Here is an 18,607-nt window from a genome sequence, read left to right as displayed (position 1 = left end):
TTCCGGCTCCGAATTGGACTTATTATTCAAGTTCTTGCTTCTGAACTTGCGCGTCTGCGAAATATATCAGGATCTGAAGCGGCTGAAACTCTCTTAACAGTTTCTCCTTTTGAACTGAAGTCAATGATATTCTCACTTCTATCTGGCCGTCTGCTGGAAGAATATGCAGAAGATGGATTCCACTATGGAGATACTATCAGAGAGACACGGACTGGAATCGGATCATTCAGACGGCAAATTGAAGAACGCAAATCACTTCGAAAATCAACGAGAAGTGTTGGTGGACTGGAGATTCCAAAAGAAGAAGATGAAGATGAAGAGGCTGATGAAGATGATTTCCAATTTGGAATCTGGCTGCGTCATCGAAGAATTGATGGAGCATTGAACAGAGTTCCCAATGGTTTCTATGCAATTCTTTGGGACACTGTTCATAAAATGCCACACGGTGTAAAAATCAATGATACTATTCTACATTGGGGATTGACACAAGAGATGACTCGTAAAGAGATCAAATTCGCATTAGAAGTCGAGGAGGCTCTCAACAGAATAGCCGAACCTGAATATCGAGAACTGGTAGTCGAGACGTTATGGTTACTCGGGAGACTTGAGAAGTTGGTTCTCCTTGAGCAACCCAATATACCAAAAGATCGACCATTAGATGTTGACCACATTTTGCACGTTGCTAATCAAATTTTTGTGAATCATAATGTGAGTTGAAAAACCTCTTAAATTCAAAACTTCCTTTCCAATTCATATAACTTTGAAAAACTGAAACAAACTCATTTTCAGAAACAAATGGAAACGCTTGTATTAGAATGCTGTGCTTCTCCCAATCCGAACAACACCAAATGCGATGGAGCTCGCAGTATTTGTAAACATTTCTACGATTCTGCTCCAGCCGGAGAGTATGGCACCAGCCACTACATCATCCGAGCACTCATGCAGCTATACTCTTAATTTTACCAAATGTACCTACTGTAACAGCACAATCTTTTTCATTTTTCATGTTTTTATCCTGTGAAATTTGCTCAAATAGTCTAGGCTCTCCCTGTTTCAATTGGAAAATCAATTTTCGTGTAAGCTCGATTATCATGTCTCGTAATCGTCTAGTCTTGTATCTTGCCATTTTTGTATTCTGTAGATTATCTATAAACGCATTTGAAGTTACCACAAAAAAACTTTGAATTTTCGTGAATATTTATCAGAAGCTTACAAGCATTTGCGCCAAAAATGTTCTTTTTAAAAGTAAGTGAAGAGTAATTCGATATTAATTGAAATTTTTTTGGTGTTCCATCTCCTGTAGGTTATTAAGCCTTCTTGGAGGCGGTGATGGTGAGAACTCCGCGAGTAGCGAGGTGAGACTTGACAGTGGAGACATCGACGTCATCTGGGAGTTTGTAGGCACGGTTGATTTCACGAGCAACGGTTCCGTGGTTATCACTGCGGGTCTGAAGAACATTACATAGAAAATGAATGTGTTGAGATTACGGTAGATTACTGTAGATTCAATTTCATGGGGATAAAAGGTTTTTCAGTATAAAATAATTATTACATTTAAGTTGTTCAAGTATAAAATGAGGATTTACCTCGTGACGGCAGTGAATGAGAAGTTCTTGTCCGGAGACCTTAACCTCAATTTCCTTTGGAGTGAAAAATTGAACATCAAGTCCAACTTCGAACTTTTCTTTAGTGTTGTGGACCTAAATGTTACAGAATGTTAATATGACATTAACTCTGAATTGATTACCTTGACAACTCCGTCGTTGTGTTGAAGTGGCCAGTCCCAGGTGGAGGCAGCGTCAGCGGTAACTTCGATGGCGGACATTCTAAAAGAGAGTAATTTGAACAAAAGAAGTGTGAATATATATCGAGTTGGAGATGGATCAAATGAGAAACGGAAAGAAAATGTAATGTCAAAGCGAAAACATATGCGCAGGTTGCACTCGGGTAGAGAGCATTACAATGCACTATCATAAAATGCTCTGTGAGCTTTGGAGCTCTTTGGATCGCCCCCGTAGAGCTTTGTGAAGAAGAGAGGATGCACAAGAAGCTAGGAGGAGTTGTATTGAATGAAAGAGGAAACTGAGTGGACTGTAAGAAAAGGGGCGGGAAGAGAGAAAGTCAGGAGCTCAAGAGATTGAAGAAAGCTCGTTGGAGAAGAGAAGAAACTATGATTGTTTATATTGACAGTAAGCGGGGAGCTAAGAGAGCAACAGAAAGAATGCAAGAAGGAGAGATAGGTAGGATGTGTACAGTGAAAGGAAATGGATCAAAGTGCAATATTGGAAGGAGTTTCAGACCAGATTCAGTTGATTCGAGAAGACATTGATGTTTTGATTCAATATCGCTCGCTGATTCGAAGCAGCCCGGTGCTTTCAACACTGCACCTGAAAGCTCATCTTTACGGCGGATTACGGTAACTCATAAAACGAACTAAAACTTAGCGGCACGGCCTCCAGCGGAGGCCCTCTCAATGCACTGTGCACAGTACTCCTCCGTGGGAGGCCGTGAAGCGGCGATCAAAAAAACGAACTCTTTGAATGAGAAGTCTCTTAGTAAGGATTAGAGAGTTCCAGTTTCATATCATGCTTTTGTGAAGTCACACCTGTCAAAATGTTTAATTTCAGAACTCATCTTCCCAAGTTTTGTTTGTGTATTCACAATTCTGGAGGACTCATATGGTTTCGAACATTTTAATGCATAGTTTGATCTTCATCATTAATCAAGTCAGGAGTACATGTGGGTCAGCTCGCGGACTCGCTCTCTGCTCATCACAATCAGTTGTAATGTGTTCTCGAACCTTTGGAAGTTTTGAGTAAACACTGATCAATTGAACATTTCTGTTCGGAAACCAAGCGAATTCAGCTAGAAAATTTCAACTTTCCTATCGATTGAGTTCCACGTGTCACCTCGACCTAATCTGTGACGCTTCTGAGCTTTTCTTTTCCGTTTCGCCCCCGTCAAGCACTTTCAACAGTTCAAATAAACACAAACATTTTCTCTTTTTCGTTTCTCATTTCTACCCGATTTCTCGGTCAAGTGGCTTCTCAGAAGCTTCTTCTCGAAAAGTGCTCGCTCGCAGAGCTCTGCCGATCAGTGTGTTTATTCATCCTCGTAAATAGTTTTCTTTTTTCAAAACTACTGACAGTGTCGTCGCATACAATCAAATGATACACGTAACCAAAAATGAGAGAAAAGAGATGAATAAGAAGGAGAGAAAGTGACAATAAAAGCATGACGATGAACAAGAATGTGAAATACTTATAGAAGACAATAAATTATTGAAAAAATATGGAATTAATATCACAGAAGATGTCATTTGAATTGATTGAACAACTTTGATTTACAGCTCATCTTTCTTTTGGAACGACTTGACTCCGTGCTTTGCCATGAACTTCTTCAGATCTTCCAAATCACGATTTCCGGAGTATTTGATTGGTTCACCCTGAAAAATAATTGTTTTCTAATGAAGTAAAAAACAAGTATTTTACCTTCTTTCCGGATGGAGCAAAGTAAATAGTTGGGAATCCTTCAACAGCGAATTGGCTTGGTGCATCATTGATTGTAGCATCCATTTTAGCGAGGACTACATTTGGTTGAGTCTTCTTCAATGCTTGAGCAAGATCCTTGTACTTTGGTTCGAAGCTCTTACAGTGCCCACACCATGGAGCGTAGAATTCAATAAGAACATCCTTTGATTCATCATTCACAATTTTATCAAAGTTCGATCCAACCACAGTCTTTACAGGTCCCTTATCATCTTTTGGAGCTGGAGCACTCTTCACGTGAGCCTTCGCTTTTCCACTGCTGATTTGTTTCATGAAAGCTTCAAGATTTTCATCGAGTTCTCCATCGAAATCATCTGCACTCATGGGGTATTTCTTTCCATCATAACCAAAAACAACGACGTTGTGTTCGAGTCCAGAATCTCCTAGTCCAAGTTCAGTAAGCTCTTTGGCGAATTCTTCTTCATCAGCTACAGCAAATCTATACTTGTCTTTTTGGTATCTCTGAGCAATGTTCAAAACCTTTTGTCTCCAATATTCACTTCCTTCTCTATATTGAACAGAGAAATCAGCATTATAGTAGACTACAACTAATGGTTTTTTTGTGTATCTCGTAGCAGCATTCTTCTTCGTCATCTTTCCAACAAGTGGAGCTGAATGTTCACGGAAGAATGCCAGAAGATCCTCTGAAGTGGCAGCAGCTTTGTTGTAGGTTCTGCTCTTTGGTTCGAATTTGCTGTGGAACAAGGATGGATAGAAGATGATGATATCATTTGGTTTAGCATCCCATTTCTTGAAAGCAGCAGGGTCAGATGTATGCCCCATTGTCTTGAATTCCTCACGAAGCATTTCGGCGGAATCAGAGAAGGCTTCGAAAGCCGATGAGTCTTCCGTTGCGAAGAATCCGATAATGGTAACATCATCCTTGCTCATGAATCGTTCGATGTCTTTCAGTTTGGTGAGTTTCGTGGCAGCTGGCTTCGATTGTTCGGTCATATACTTGACGATTCCTGCAGCCTCACGTGGTCCATTGTAATCGAATCTTCTAGCATTTCTGATAACTTTCATTGTTGGATATCCGCTCACTCCGTACTTTGTTCCCAAGTCTTTCTCAATAGTGGCATCAACCTTTCCAAGACGAACTTTAGATCCTTGAGCTTTCAATTTTTGAGCAGCCTTCTCGAATTCTGGAGCAAGCTTCTTACAATGTCCACACCATGGAGCATAGAATTCGACAAGCACTAATTCGTTATTTGTGATGAAATCATCGAAGTTTTCAGTTGTCAAAGTAACAACCTCCTCTGGTGGTGGCTTATAGTTTGGATCAACTCTTGATTCAACCCATTCAATTATTCCTGCTTCATCTCTACCTCCATCATAATCAGATGGACCTTGCCCGTCTTTCCAGAATTTAAGAGTTGGGTATCCTTGAATTTCGAATCTCTTTCCGAGTTCAGTTTCTACTGTTGCATCAACTTTAGCGAGCGGGATGGAAACTTTGGAAGAGGCTTTCTCGTATTCTGGTGCCAAATGTTTGCAATGTCCACACCTAAAAATGAAATTAGTATTAGTTCAAGTAATGTTTTCTTATTCTTAAATAGTTGTTTCAGTGCTTTCTAACGCCGTTCTCAATACAAATTGTGTTTGTCACTCAAAAAATCATACCATGGAGCGTAGAATTTGACTAAAGTGCTTGGATTTTTCTTGAGAAATGCATCGAAGTTCTTATCCGTTAGAACAACGACTCCTTCGTCCATTTCATAGTTTAACTCATCATCAGAAGATGTCTCCTTGGCACGAATCACCGCAATGCAGAGTAAGATGACCAGGGCGAAGAAACGCCGGTCGAAAATCATTTTGTATACCCTGAAAATGAAAAAAAATCTATAAAAGTAGGTGATTATGAATTGGAGTTATAAAGACAATTTCAACTCTCATAGACGAGAAGTGTGTCAAATGAACTGTATTGGTGTATTGTTTGCGAATGTGAAAAGAACGACATTGAAAGAGATGGTTGATACACGTGTACTTGATAGATACACAGACACAACAGTTGTATGTACGATCAAAAAAATTCTACGTGGCTCTTGAAGTTATTGGGTAAAATGAATTCTGATTTCGCGTCACATGCAACCAGGTGTTAAATAGATGAAGAAAAACTCTAGATCCTGTTAGAGAATGAAACATTTAAGCAAAAAATATTAAAATCTTAGGTTTGAAAGCGAGCATAATCTCAATAAGTGACAAGCAGGAAGTGAAAGAACTCTTTGAATCGATCGAGGAAACCTTACAAATGGCGAATGAGAGGTCAACTACTCGAGTAACTGGACTCATTTCTGCGACTCTCTATTTGGTCGCCTCAGTGCGTGGTACGGTCCGGCACTCGTCAAATATTATACTGTCATTCCGACGGCGGGATCCACGATAGAACGAGAGTCGCCTCTCTTATTCTCTACGACACCGACACTATTTTGTTATTTGCGTGCCCTTTGCCAACAGTTGACCTGCCCTGCCCAGCTCCTTTTTGTCCAACTCTCCTAATTGCTCTTACTGCAGTCACTCTCTTTCTTTCCAATCAGGCACCGCTTTATCCGGTGGTAAATATTTGCAGTGAAAATATCTTCACTTCAGCAATACCACCTCTCATAGCGCGGAACGCTTTCTTACTGGTTAGAGAACCTGAGCTGTCTGATCAAGTTGCACAAGGGAGACTAATGTTACAAGCATTCATTGGATTTGACACATCCAGAAATTAACGTTCTTTATAAACATGGTGTAATATTCAGAAGAATTTATCTCGACAAGAAAATTTAGAGGACTACAAAAATTGCTAAAGAAGAAGTGTTCGCATTCGCTTGCTGAAGTCTATTCTTGAGCCAATTGTTGTTTGATGTCCTTCCATTGCTTGTTGGCATTTTTCTGGAAAAAAAAGATGTTCGGAAGATTCAGAGAAATAATTTTAGAAATGTTTAAAGAGAATTTGACATAATGATGGTTATACAAGTCATCCTAAGTATTTACTTGTAAATAATCCATTTCTGTTTTTTTTTCCAGACTTGCCAAAAATCGGGTCCTCCCGGATCTAAAAATGGGAACCTGTTCGTTGGAAAATTTTTTTGAAATTTCAGAGTAAAAGAGCTAAATTTTTTAGACATATTCCGCTGTTGATTGAATTCTGGATATTTAGTCGGACACTAGACTTTTCCGAAAGAAATCCAGAAGTTTAAAAAAATTCAAAAATGGGTTAGAAAATGTTGTTGTTTCAGAACGGGCCGAGAATAATTTTGATTCTGGCCTGTCCCGTGACAAGTCTGATTTTTTCATGCTTGTGAATTTCCGTATGGTTAGTATTTGTTGGTTTCAATATAAATATTAAAAATGACGAAACTTCACCGTCGAATATACTACTTACCGTTAATTTTTCTTCTATGACAACTTATAAAGCAGTAGAAAGCTATAGTTAATCTACCTTTTTTAAGTTCAGCTATTGCTTCATACCCGAAATAACTTTTTATTAAATTTGATTCAATTGCTTTTCGTTCAGATGGGTTACTTATATGAGTTTAACTGTTACATTAAAACTATTGAACGGAAAGAATCGAATCATATTTTAAAACTTCTTTTTTTCAAGATTAATTTGCTAGTATTGGTATCGTAAACCTATTTTCCCTTCTAACATTGTATTCTTCTGATTTCGGAAACAAAACCTCATTTTGTTCGATGCACAGTAGTAACAGGTTCTAGAGGAAAAATTCAAAAATGTTATTGAATTTGAAAACTTGGATTTATCTAAAAACTGGATAGTGTGCGATTCGGGCCAAGACGACGCGAAAATTCATCTAGAATTCTTTGTACTGTACTTTTTCGTGTTGAGTTTTTTTTTAATTTAAAAATAACTTTGATGTCTCAAAAAAGAAGACTCACGGTGTCCCAGTAGAAGTTGGTTAAGCCATCCAAAGAGTAATTGAAGGCGTATGCTCCGAAAGCGGAAGCCAAGAGAATTGTGGAAAAACGGCGAGTGACCGTGTTGTAGACAACAGTACCCAGCGACATTCTGAAATCAACACGTATAAGCATGATGACTTTTAAACTGGGTGAATACATGAGATTCGTAAAAATTTTGAGTGGACAAAGACAAAAGACTACAATAACTGATTCCTTTTTCAAAATTCAGAATATTTGCTATTCTCCAAGCTGAAATTTCAGTGGAGTCCGTTCTAAATGTCCAAAAAAGCGAGAGACAAGGGAACACGAGATGTAATAGCAGAGACCCAGAGAGACGTGCGGATGGGTCTCACCACGCTCTATGGGAAGCGCAACACAGCGGCAGCGAGTGTCACCGTAGTATGCGCCTTTAAAGTAGAGTTCCATTCGACTGGCCTAAACATTTTTTGTCTTTTTTTCTGAAAAAATATGGTTTTTCGACGGATTTTCATTAATATTAAGCTTTTTAAAAAATTTGGCAGTAATTTTATACATTAAAAGTTCTTGACTTTCGCTTTTTACGGTTTTAACTCGCTAAAATTCATCGAAATACATTTTTGTCTTTTAATTTTTAATTTTTATCATTGCTTACGACTAAGTTCAAATTTTCAGGGTTAAATATGACTAACTCCAAGGGTCTCAGACGCGGAACGCGTTACATGTTCGCTCGCGACTTCCGCAAGCACGGAGTTGAGCATCTCTCCACCTACTACACTCAATACAAGCGTGGAGATCTTGTCGACATCAAGACCAACGGAGCCTTCCAAAAGGGTATGCCATTCAAGGCCTATCACGGAAGAACTGGAAGAATCTTCAACGTCACCAGAGGAGCTGTTGGAATCATTGTCAACAAAAGAGTCCGGTGAGTAATTACAAAATTTTTCAAAAAAAAAAACGTAAAAATCAAGCACCTAATAATAGTTTTATTTCCTGAAGGAATTTCGCCAACGCTTTATGTATCGTTAAGTCATTCGATTATTTTTCAGCGGAAACATTCTTCCAAAGAGAATCAACATCCGCATCGAGCACATCAAGCCATCAAAGTGCAGAACTGATTTCTTGAACCGCGTCAAGTCCAACGACGAGAAGAGAAAGGCCGCTAAGACTGCCGGACAGCCAGTTCCAGCTTTGAAGAGACTCCCAGTTGCCCCAAGAGGAGCTCACACCGTCACCACCCAGAACAATGAGCCAGAACTTCTCGCCCCACTCCGTTTCGAGATTGTTGCGTGATTTTCTTGTTTATAAACTTTCTGTTATAAAATTGTTACTTGAAATGTCTACTAATTGGAAGTTGAGAATATATTACTGCAACGTGCTACTTCTAAACAAAAATATATAATCGGATGAATAATGAAAGATGGACAAAAACATGAATAACAGCATTAGAAATTGACAAGTGGAATTGTCAGAAACTATTCGTTCTGTTGAATCTGTATTTTAACTGGTTGAAAGTATTTAACTTTCTATTCCTGTGGAATCTTCGTGGTTTCTCCTATGTCTTCTCGTCAGCACAAAAATTATGTTTCCTTCGTTCTCGAATTTGTAAGCCGGGTCTCAATAGCATTTGAGAAACTAGGGGCGAGCTAGAAGTACAAAATTTAACTGGAAGCAGTAAATGTCTTTCTTCGTTAAAATCATGAACTGAATTTCTAAATAATTATAGGGTTGTAACTATTGTCCTCTTTAAGAAGAATGGTTTGACCAATAACGAAAATATTTTGTTTGAAAAAGTTGGCTTTAACTAACTATATCGAGGCTCATTTGTTGAAATATACCTGCTTTTCCACGAAGTCGGTGTTATCTGGAATCTACGGGATGAGGGCTCGTTTCCTCTTTCAAATAGAAGCATTCCCTCATTTCCGTGCACGCCAACAACAGACCTCGTTTTGCGCGCGCTCGCTCGTATTTTCTTCTGCACCAGCCGGCCTTGTCTACACTCTCTTCGAACGCTGTAGTGCCTCACCAACTTCTCGCTGTCCTCGTCCGCCGCAGCCACCACTGTCGTCATCCGACAAAGGATTCACAGTTCGTGGTGGACCTTACTAAGTTCATGTACTGTTATTTCACAGGGACAACTATTTTCGAAACATGATTGTCTTGTACTTGATTTCCTAGTTCTGTATTAGTTCTCTATCATTATTCCCAAGGATTCCTTATTTCTGAGATGTAACAAACAAGATGACAGAAATGATGTTTAGTTGTCACCTCATGTGATACGACATTGAAAACTTTGAGTGCAACTTACAAAAAGTTCCGACGTGTACCATTTAGGAACCCTCATAGGCTTTGGTATATTCATGCAAGCGGTAACTAAGATTACTGTGTTGGCTGTGCAAAAGTTTAAATGCCTAAGAACCCTTCTGTTCAAATGTAGAGTAATGAAAAATAAAAATTGATTTTATTGAAGAACTCGTATTGGTACTTAGGTAGGTATTTCTATTTTTATCAACTGAACCTAATCTATGATTGGAGTGCATAATTCGTATTCTTCTTGAGAACTGACTTGCCCTTGTAGGAATATCTATTGAAAAAGAACACCTGACATTTCTCTGTTCACAATATCGTTCTCTCAGTTCATTAAATTGTTTTATCAGCATTAATGTTCGACTTTTTCTTTTTTAATTTACCACACAAACACTTGCACCTAATATAAATGTCTCTTCGTCTTAGAATCTCTGTGTCCTATTCAATCGGTCTATCTCTAAACCTCTTTAGTTTACGCGTTGTTTTTGCACTGCCTCCTCTAACGACCACCCACTGTCTGGTTTGTAGTCTCCTCTTTTGCCTTCTCTCTAGTTGACACTCTAAATACAATCTGTCATCTCATTTCCAAATGACTAGTTGAATATGGAAAGACAGTCTGTCTGTAATTAGATTTGATGATACTAGAAATGAGGTATTTGAACATGAAATGCACCTGAAGAATAAGGAAGAAACAAGATATTAAGTTGTCTGGGTTCAATGGTTTTGACTCATCCCTGCTTTATCCCGGTTTTTATTCACGCGAATTCTGGGTAATCATTCAAATCATTAGAATAAGAATGAGTTAATCGGTGGTCCGATCTTTTAGTATCATGAAAACTTTGAACTTTAACTCCCACTCTCGGAATAACCTTCTAAACCTAGTAGCAGCATTTTTTGTTTTTTATGATAATGTTTCTATTACAATATCAAACTTTCACAATCTTCTCTAACTTCTCTTAGATCTTTTATGCTATTCCTGTGAATAATGAGAGACGCAGATACGCATCTTGTCTAAATTCTCTTCTGTCTCAGCAATGCCTCAACGCCGTCGTTCTCTAAGTATCTTCATAAGGGGAACTTCTACTTTTTGTCTGCGTAACTTTGATCATAAAAGTGAAGAAATAAGTTTTTCTTAATTCAGGAAGAGAGGGGGAGATGAGAAGCATTGTTTTTCATCTGAACTGTTCGGTTTCTCATCATCATTCTAATGAAAATGTTGCGTTCAAGTATGAAGCATGTCACTCGTATCAATTCTTTTGAATCTTTCTATTTTCGAGTATGTCCTTTTGTTTTGCTGTGTGATTTCTTAGCTGTATCATTATCCAACAAATAGCTTATTAATATGAACTTTTTGATAAGTTTGGTTGTAAGACTATAACTTCAGATATATCTTGAAAGTGATAATTTTCGGAATTCCGGTCAACTCTTCAATTTTTAGATTTTTCCTTTTTTTTCTTCGTCTAAAAAGTTCTTTTTTAACACCTCATTGAAAACGTGTCTCAAAACTTTCCAATTTTATCTGCTTCGATTAACGGGGACGATCTTTCCTTTTGAAATTTTGGGTTTTGAGGATAGCTTTCATATAGAAAATTGCAATGATTACCATAATTGCTCAACGACAGTAAGTAAATCTGAAATCGTCATAGCGTTCTCTTGCTCCACTATTCTTTGGATCTTTCCGAATTTTCCGACTAGTCAATCCTCGGTAGTTTTTATTTCCTTTCCTTTCAAACGCACACACACGTAACGAGATGTGTTCTCTCAACTGCCCTTGTCTCTCTCCACTCTCTTTTCTTTTTTGCTGTGTGTTTGGCCTGTTGGGAGGGAGAGGAAATAAGAAAGAAAAAGGGACGAACGAGTGAACAAGGCAATGGCTTCTGAAAGGGGGTGAGGCTTTGCGAGAGAAAATTGCTGAAAGTGGGTGTACTTTGGTCCTTTCTATTAGTGTGTCTGAAAGAATTAAAAAGTGTATTGAGATTAAACTAGAAAAGTTCATGGACGAGGCGAATATATTCAAATTGAAACTTTTACGTTTGCTCTGAATGGTCAAATATACTTGCTAATTGGCCATCAAGTTTTCCTAAATGCTAGATAATAGAAAACATTTAGAGGACGTTTATATGAATGGAGTTCGTGATGAATCATTGCAATTTCGAAAACCACGTCTTCAAACTGAGATGATTCGGGTAGTTCCTGGAAACAGCTCTATGAAGTTGTTCGAGTTCGTTGACGCTCTTAACATAGTGGTACCTAGAATTATAAAACCTCGTGGTGAATGTATTTTGTGATGCACACTCTTTTCCAAAGTTTCTAACATCTCCTGTGATTAATATGTAAGCTATCATCCGTCCACACTTATATATATATATATATATGTTTTTTTTTCATTCTCACTTGTTACTTTGTCGTACTGCTCTTATCAATTATTTAAGTTTCACTGCTTGTTTTGCGAAAGAAATCATTCGTTTCTGACATGTCAGACATTCAGCCGTCGTTTTTAGAAAAGAACGTTTCACTGTTAGGCTTTCTTTCATTAAAACAACGTACTTTTCATTTACCGCACATTATCCTAAACAGATTAACTTGTGTTGCTCATTCCAGTTCGCTGCATAGTTTCTTTAAGCTCCTCAATTCATTCCGGCTCAAGAGATTTGTTTTTTTTTTCGCGTCTTTTTCTTGAAGCCACTCCGTTTAAATCTTTCAAATATATCACACTTCAACTATAATTGAGATCATTTTATAGCGTACATTCGTTCAATTGCTAGAATTCTGACATGTCATGCATGGTTTTTGTATCATTCTGAGTTTCGCTAATCTTCCTCGCACTCTGTTCTCTCTGTTCTTTTTTCTCATATTCTCATAATAACTTTATTTTCAATTCATATCAGAAAGTGTTAGAGAACATCACAACTAATCAGCAAGTAAAATGAAACTCTTGATTCCTTGCTTCTCCTCAAGTTATCTCTAGGTTTCCCGTAGAGTTATCGCAATTTTTCTGAAATATGTTTGTTTTTCCTGAGAATTCCAATGAAAAATGAAGAAGTTGATTGTTGATTGTTGAGATGAAAAAGAAACGAGAGTTGTCAGATGAAAGAGGATTGACTGTCTTTATTCTTCTTATTAGAGCACTTCAATAAAGTAAGCGAATGCGAGCAAAAATATAGAGACATCCGATAATCATCATCTTCTTCTTTTTCTTTTCATTTCCATATTTCTTTTTGCAAATATTCTCATGGCTATTTTTGAGTTTCTCTTTCCCTGTAATTCCTGAAACCAGGTGTTCATACAAGGCAAAGCCTTTGATTTGGGAAATTTTATGCAAAGTGCTTTGACCAACAGTTAATTAATTCCACCTGAACTTTTGTATTCGAACCGTCCCTCTCTCATTTGTTTGTTTTCCTGTCTTTCCCATTCTCTTTTTTCCATTTTCCTTTTCCTCTCTGTTCTGATAATGTTGATAACAATGACGGATGAGGATAGAAAGAGTTCATTATTATTAACAACCAAAAGGATAAAAATCGAATTTCTTACTTTTTGAAAATCTTGCTTATTAGTTTTTTCTTAACTTCCTCGTGAACAAACAAGTGTTAGCATGAAAATAGGCTGATGTTTTCTCAAATTATGACTATCTTCGTTCTTGTTTCTAAAAGTACTTTGTTATTAAAGTTCGTTCTTTTTCTATCTGTTTATAATTTACCCTTCTTATACGTTGTATTATATTCGAAATTTTCAGAATTCCTCAGTCTTGCATAAAACCAAGACTCATTAATACCAACAGGCGTTCAACGCTCAAAATACCTACGAGCAGTCGAGGCTCCCGCAGTATTTCATACAATTGGTCGGAGAACGGCTCCACTGTGAACTAAACAGAGAATGGAGAGGTGTGTCATCTTTTTTCTTTGCATTGGATTGTTTCAATTAGTTGTAATTTTCGTAATCTTGCTAGAAAAGTTTTTTTTCAGTTTGAAAGAACTTGCTCGAGAGTATGACCAACAGTTTGAAGCTTTTCAAGATGACCTCAAAAAGTGGGAGGAAACGCCTGAAAGGATGTAAGTTTCTACCGAATAGACTTCACTTGTTTATTATCATGTTTCATCATTATTGTTTTGAGCAATGCTTTCATACTTTTTGTGATTCAGAGAGTACGCAGAATTCCACCGAGTTCAAGCAGAAACCGAGTTCCCGGAACTCAAAAAAGAACGGGAGGACCGTGAACGATGGGCTCGCGCAGAACGAATTCGGGGCGACGACGAGAGACACATGATGCTGAAGCAGCACGCAGACGAGAAAATACGTCTTGGAATGGCCAAAGTGCCACGTCTTCTAACAGAACAAGAGCGGAAACTCGATGAATTTGTAGAACGTCCCGGTTCTATAGTAACAGATATGAAACAAGCGCATCGGAAATCCATACACGATCGCCTCGAACAATGGAGTCCAGAGGAACGAGCACTTTTCAAAGCAAGGCAATCAGAGCATGTGAAAATATTCCACGGACTGACTGAATTTTTCGTTGACAAGAGTGCATCAGATCTCGTTCTATTCTATTACATGAACAAGAAAACTGAGGGTTTCAAAAAAGATTTCAAACCGAAGAAAAGAGTTACAAAATACAAGTGGGGGCGTATCCTTCTGCCGAAGAGCTTGCATACTGTCGAATGATGCCTCCTTTGGATTATTCTACCTGTCCAAAAAACTCATTGATGTGCTATTTTTGTTGTCAGACGGTTAATGGTATCGATCTTGATGGAACCTTCATGCCAAAGGAAGCGTACGAAATTTTCGGTATGTGAATCTGTTATCCCCGTATTCATATTGAGCCCAACTGAATCATCATATCATTATGCTTTCTACTGAAAACATAGAAGGTCTTGGAGGTTTTCAACAAAAAAAACTAACCCGATTCTTACTTCACGCCCTCGACACAAACCCATGATTAAGTATCTGATCGACATGAAAATGTTCCGTTTCAAAAAGTAACGTAGATTTCGTTCGGCTCAGAAAATGACAGGATACAAATAGCAATTTAGTAATCAACTTGTTGTGAACATTTCTTGAAGTGAAATCTAAGAATCGAAACATTTTTCAGCAATCAATCCTGATGAAAATCGTGTTGTTTGCACTCGCTGTCGAGAGGAGGCTGCCAAACTTTACAAAGACAAGTGAGTTTTTAAATAAGATTTGCAAGTCCTTATTGTATTTTTTCGTTTCAGTCGATGTTTTGGCAATCGATGCTCGAATCAGAAGAAACGAGCAAATCGGGTCAATCGTAACATTCCTCTTGACCTTGCCGAGTTTTCCGTTCGAACACGTGCTTTTCTAATGGACAAACTAGGATCGACTCGTGTTGCAGTCAAATTCTGTACCCCTTGCAAAAATGCTCTCTGCCGGTGGATTGGCGATGTAAGTAGGGGAGAGAATCAAAATCTTATTTCCCTTCTTTCTTTATGGTTTCTCCGAAAACCCTTTTCGATTAGAAAATGTGTAGGAAAAGAGCTCATGTAGATCGTAAAAAAAGCTCATAATCGGATGAATACGTACCACACGCAATTATTTGAAAAGGGTGCTGTGTCCTTTTTTGATACGAAACGGCGGTGCCACTGCCTCCCACTCACTTTATTCGATGTTAATGGGAGCTCATAAAAATACAGTAAGGTTTTAATGGATTTTAAAAACTATGGGTGACGTAGATCTGAGAAAAGCATGTAGTTATAATGATAAAAAACGTATTTATAGTGTTTTAAGGAAATGAAAAAATAATCTGTGGCCCACAGATTATGACTGTGGGTCTTAGTTGTTCCCTTCCTTTACTTCCCCAAGGTTCATTATTGGTTCGATTTCATTGATGAACCGATGGATTGGTAATTGGCATAAAAATAGAAAGGTCTCATACTTTTGGATGACATGTGGTTGAGGCGTGAAATTGAACGATGCCTTTTTGGCAGAGATTGATATTCTCTAGCTCATTTATATGCCTAGTCCCTTCTTCAGAAGATGGAGTCTTTTTGAGATTGGAAAAAAGTAGGACCTGTGCTCTGCTCGATCTATCTGGCCCGAGAAAAAATTTAAAAATAATCGTATGATGTATACTGAATGTAGAATGAGGTTTCAGTTTTCGGCATTCTCAGTGATAAAATTGTCGTTCAGCGATTGCAATCATTTTCTCATGGGAAATGGAAAAAATCATTGTTTTTATAGTTGAGAACGGAAGGTGCCTTTGTAAGAAAAATTGGGAAGTATGAGAAAACAAGAATATAGACGAGATTATACTTGGAAGAATATGGAAAACTGGTTGAACTTTCAGATAAACAGAAAAGAAGAAGTCATCATGAAGAACTGATGAGTTACGAGGGACAAGTTGGATGGACCGATGAAGAAAAAACGAAACTAGTTACGCTGATAAATGCCTCGGCGTGTCTGGATTGGGATGTTATTTCTGTTGGAATGAATCGTCGGCCTAATGAGTGCAAAATGCAATATGATGCACTGAACGGAGTTAAAGCGCAGCCCTTGCTGGAGGAAATTGATGATGAAGATCCTGGACAAGAAGAACTTAATGAACCATCTTCCTCACAACCCACCCCCACTGTTAATAACAGTAGAAGAAGTGGATTAGCTAGGACTGCAAAGAAAACGTAAGTTTAGAAGAAAAATAACTGAGTTCGTTTCGTCCAACAAACATTTCATTTTCAGACCGCGACAGCCTCGCGTTGCTCGTTCTACAAACAGAAGAACGGCGGGTGCTATCACTCGAGCACAGGCAGTTCCGAAACCAGTGGAAGATCTAGGTGAAGACGTTGATGAAATGGAATTAGAGGACAATGATGAAGAAGCGAGCAACGGTAGCGTCGAGAAAGGATCAAAAGCACCAAGTATTCGAGAAGATTCGCCCGGAGAAACAATGGATGTCGATTCGCCAGAAGGTCAGGATGATCAAGATGTTGTGGATGAAGACGAAGAAGAACTTGTCACAAGGGATATCGATTCACCTGTCAAACTTTGTTATCACCGACTATCCTTTCTGGAGCACATAAACCTGATTTTCCATCAGTAAGATTACAGGTACTGATTACATAACTTTTATTTCTCAATCACGCTATTCCATTTTAGAAACCATCAATATCTCATCCCGCGCCAGAACCCGCACCTGAGGGTGAATCTGACGACGATGACGACGAAGACACTCTTGAAGTTGATTTATACGACCACCAGCCAAGCGACCCACTCCTACATCTTCATCATCTCATCTCATCGGCTCCAACAACGGAGGTGGAAACGGCGGAGTACATGAGCTTGGTGGGCGTGGCTTCTCTCCGCAACAGCAGCAGCCCCAAAGTGCCGCGCCCCCAGTGACGGTCACTACAGCCGCTGCAACAGCCCAAAGACACGTCGACTCCGCGTCCCCCTCTCCCTCTCTTGCCTCTCAGTTAGTACCACCAACGGAAAGAGCGAATCTGTTTCCTCTTCCCGTGCATCTCTTGCAACAACCAGTCATCACCTAATCGGGAGCAGTACCTACAGCTGCTTCACAAGCTCTTCCATCGCCAGTTCCCGATTGCGCAACCTATTCCTCAGCAGCCTCTTATTCCGCCAAGGGATAGTACTCCTGCCCAAATACTAACTCCAACACCAGTTCGACCTACTGCTGCATCAACTCCAGCGAATACAATGGAGCAAGTACTGGAACTGACTGAAGCAGCAACAGCAACTAACTCAACAGCAAAAACAGCAAATAGCAACACAGCAACTTGGAGGGATCAATCCGCACTTTTTAGCCAGCTTGGGTCTATAACTTTTCTAATAATCAGCAGCAACAACAAGTTCAGCAAGCTCAACCTCAGATTCAAGTGTCACAACAGGGGTCAATCACTGCTGGCACCCCATTTCAAACTCAGCAGGTACTTACTAGTTTTTCTGTTTTTAATGGGGTTATTCACGACATGTACGAGATTGTATTTTAATACAAGAAAAGTATTTTCTATTATATTTTACATGAAAGTCGTACATGTCGTGAATACGTTTATCTTAAAATACTTTTAGTTTTTTGATATTCTTTTTTAGAGACCGGAGCTTGAAGCGGTTAACAAAAATGATAGCTGCCAATGGCTTGATGAACCCAGGTATAGTTTTTTTCGAATTTTCTCGAATGTTCTGTCATTTTTATCTTTTGTGAATGTATTTCTTCGAAAATTCCTGTCGCATGACAATTTTCATGTCGTTTTTTACATCATGCGTGCACACAATGGTGTGTTCTGTATCGATACTTTCGTGTTTTCTTCCAATCGTTTGTTCTGTTTTTTTAAAAATTGATTCTTTCGAAATGAAATGAACGAAAAAGCAGAAGAATTTGTAAGCAAAACAAAAGAAAATTGTTTATTTGATTAAAACATTTTTCAGAAATGATCAATGCACTCGCCAGTGGAAAACTCCCGTTCCAACAGTTTCCTTTAGCGAATCCCGCTATTTCATTTTTGCAAACACAGCAGCAACAACAACAGCACAACAACAACAACAACAACAACAACAACAACAGTTTTTGATTCAACAGCTTCTGTTAGCGCAACAAGGCCATCCAGCGCCAGCTCATCTATCTCAATATCAACAAGCTGCCCATCAGTACCAGTTGGCACAAGTCCAAGCTCAAGCTCAACAAGCCCAAGCACAAGCCCAAGCACAACAAGTCCAAGCTCAACAAGCCCAAGCTCAAGCCCAAGCTCAAGCTCAAGCTCAAGCCCAAGCTCAAGCTCAAGCTCAAGCTCAGGCTCAGGCCCAGGCTCACGCTCAGGCTCAAGGTCTGGCTCAAGCTGAAAAAGCAAAACAAGCTCAAAAAATAATAGCACGAACGGAAGCTCAGATGAAATCAGCCCAAGCAC

The 18,607-nt window shown here is 38.8% G+C and overlaps 2 protein-coding genes across 2 annotated transcripts; one reads left to right on the top strand and one right to left on the bottom strand.

Annotated features, from left to right (window-relative positions):
* Positions 1–1,307: 1,307 nt before the first annotated feature.
* Positions 1,308–5,362, bottom strand: GCK72_009758 (uncharacterized protein; the record flags this gene model as incomplete). The annotated part of the gene is made up of 6 exons (XM_003112796.2): positions 1,308–1,448; positions 1,587–1,700; positions 1,748–1,826; positions 3,348–3,445; positions 3,492–5,055; positions 5,172–5,362. 6 exons carry the CDS (start codon positions 5,360–5,362, stop codon positions 1,308–1,310), a joined length of 2,187 nt encoding a protein of 728 aa, XP_003112844.2.
* A 2,748-nt stretch (positions 5,363–8,110) lies between these two features.
* GCK72_009757 (uncharacterized protein) lies at positions 8,111–8,720 on the top strand (the record flags this gene model as incomplete). The annotated part of the gene is made up of 2 exons (XM_053727520.1): positions 8,111–8,352; positions 8,477–8,720. The coding sequence occupies 2 exons, from the start codon at positions 8,111–8,113 to the stop codon at positions 8,718–8,720; spliced, it is 486 nt and encodes a 161-aa protein (XP_053587097.1).
* Positions 8,721–18,607: the final 9,887 nt, after the last annotated feature.

The sequence above is a fragment of the Caenorhabditis remanei genome, chromosome III (assembly GCF_010183535.1).
Source record: "Caenorhabditis remanei strain PX506 chromosome III, whole genome shotgun sequence".
Lineage (NCBI taxonomy): Eukaryota > Metazoa > Nematoda > Chromadorea > Rhabditida > Rhabditidae > Caenorhabditis > Caenorhabditis remanei.
The sequence above is the reverse complement of the archived record's forward strand: the minus strand, read 5'-3'. Positions and strand labels throughout refer to the sequence as shown.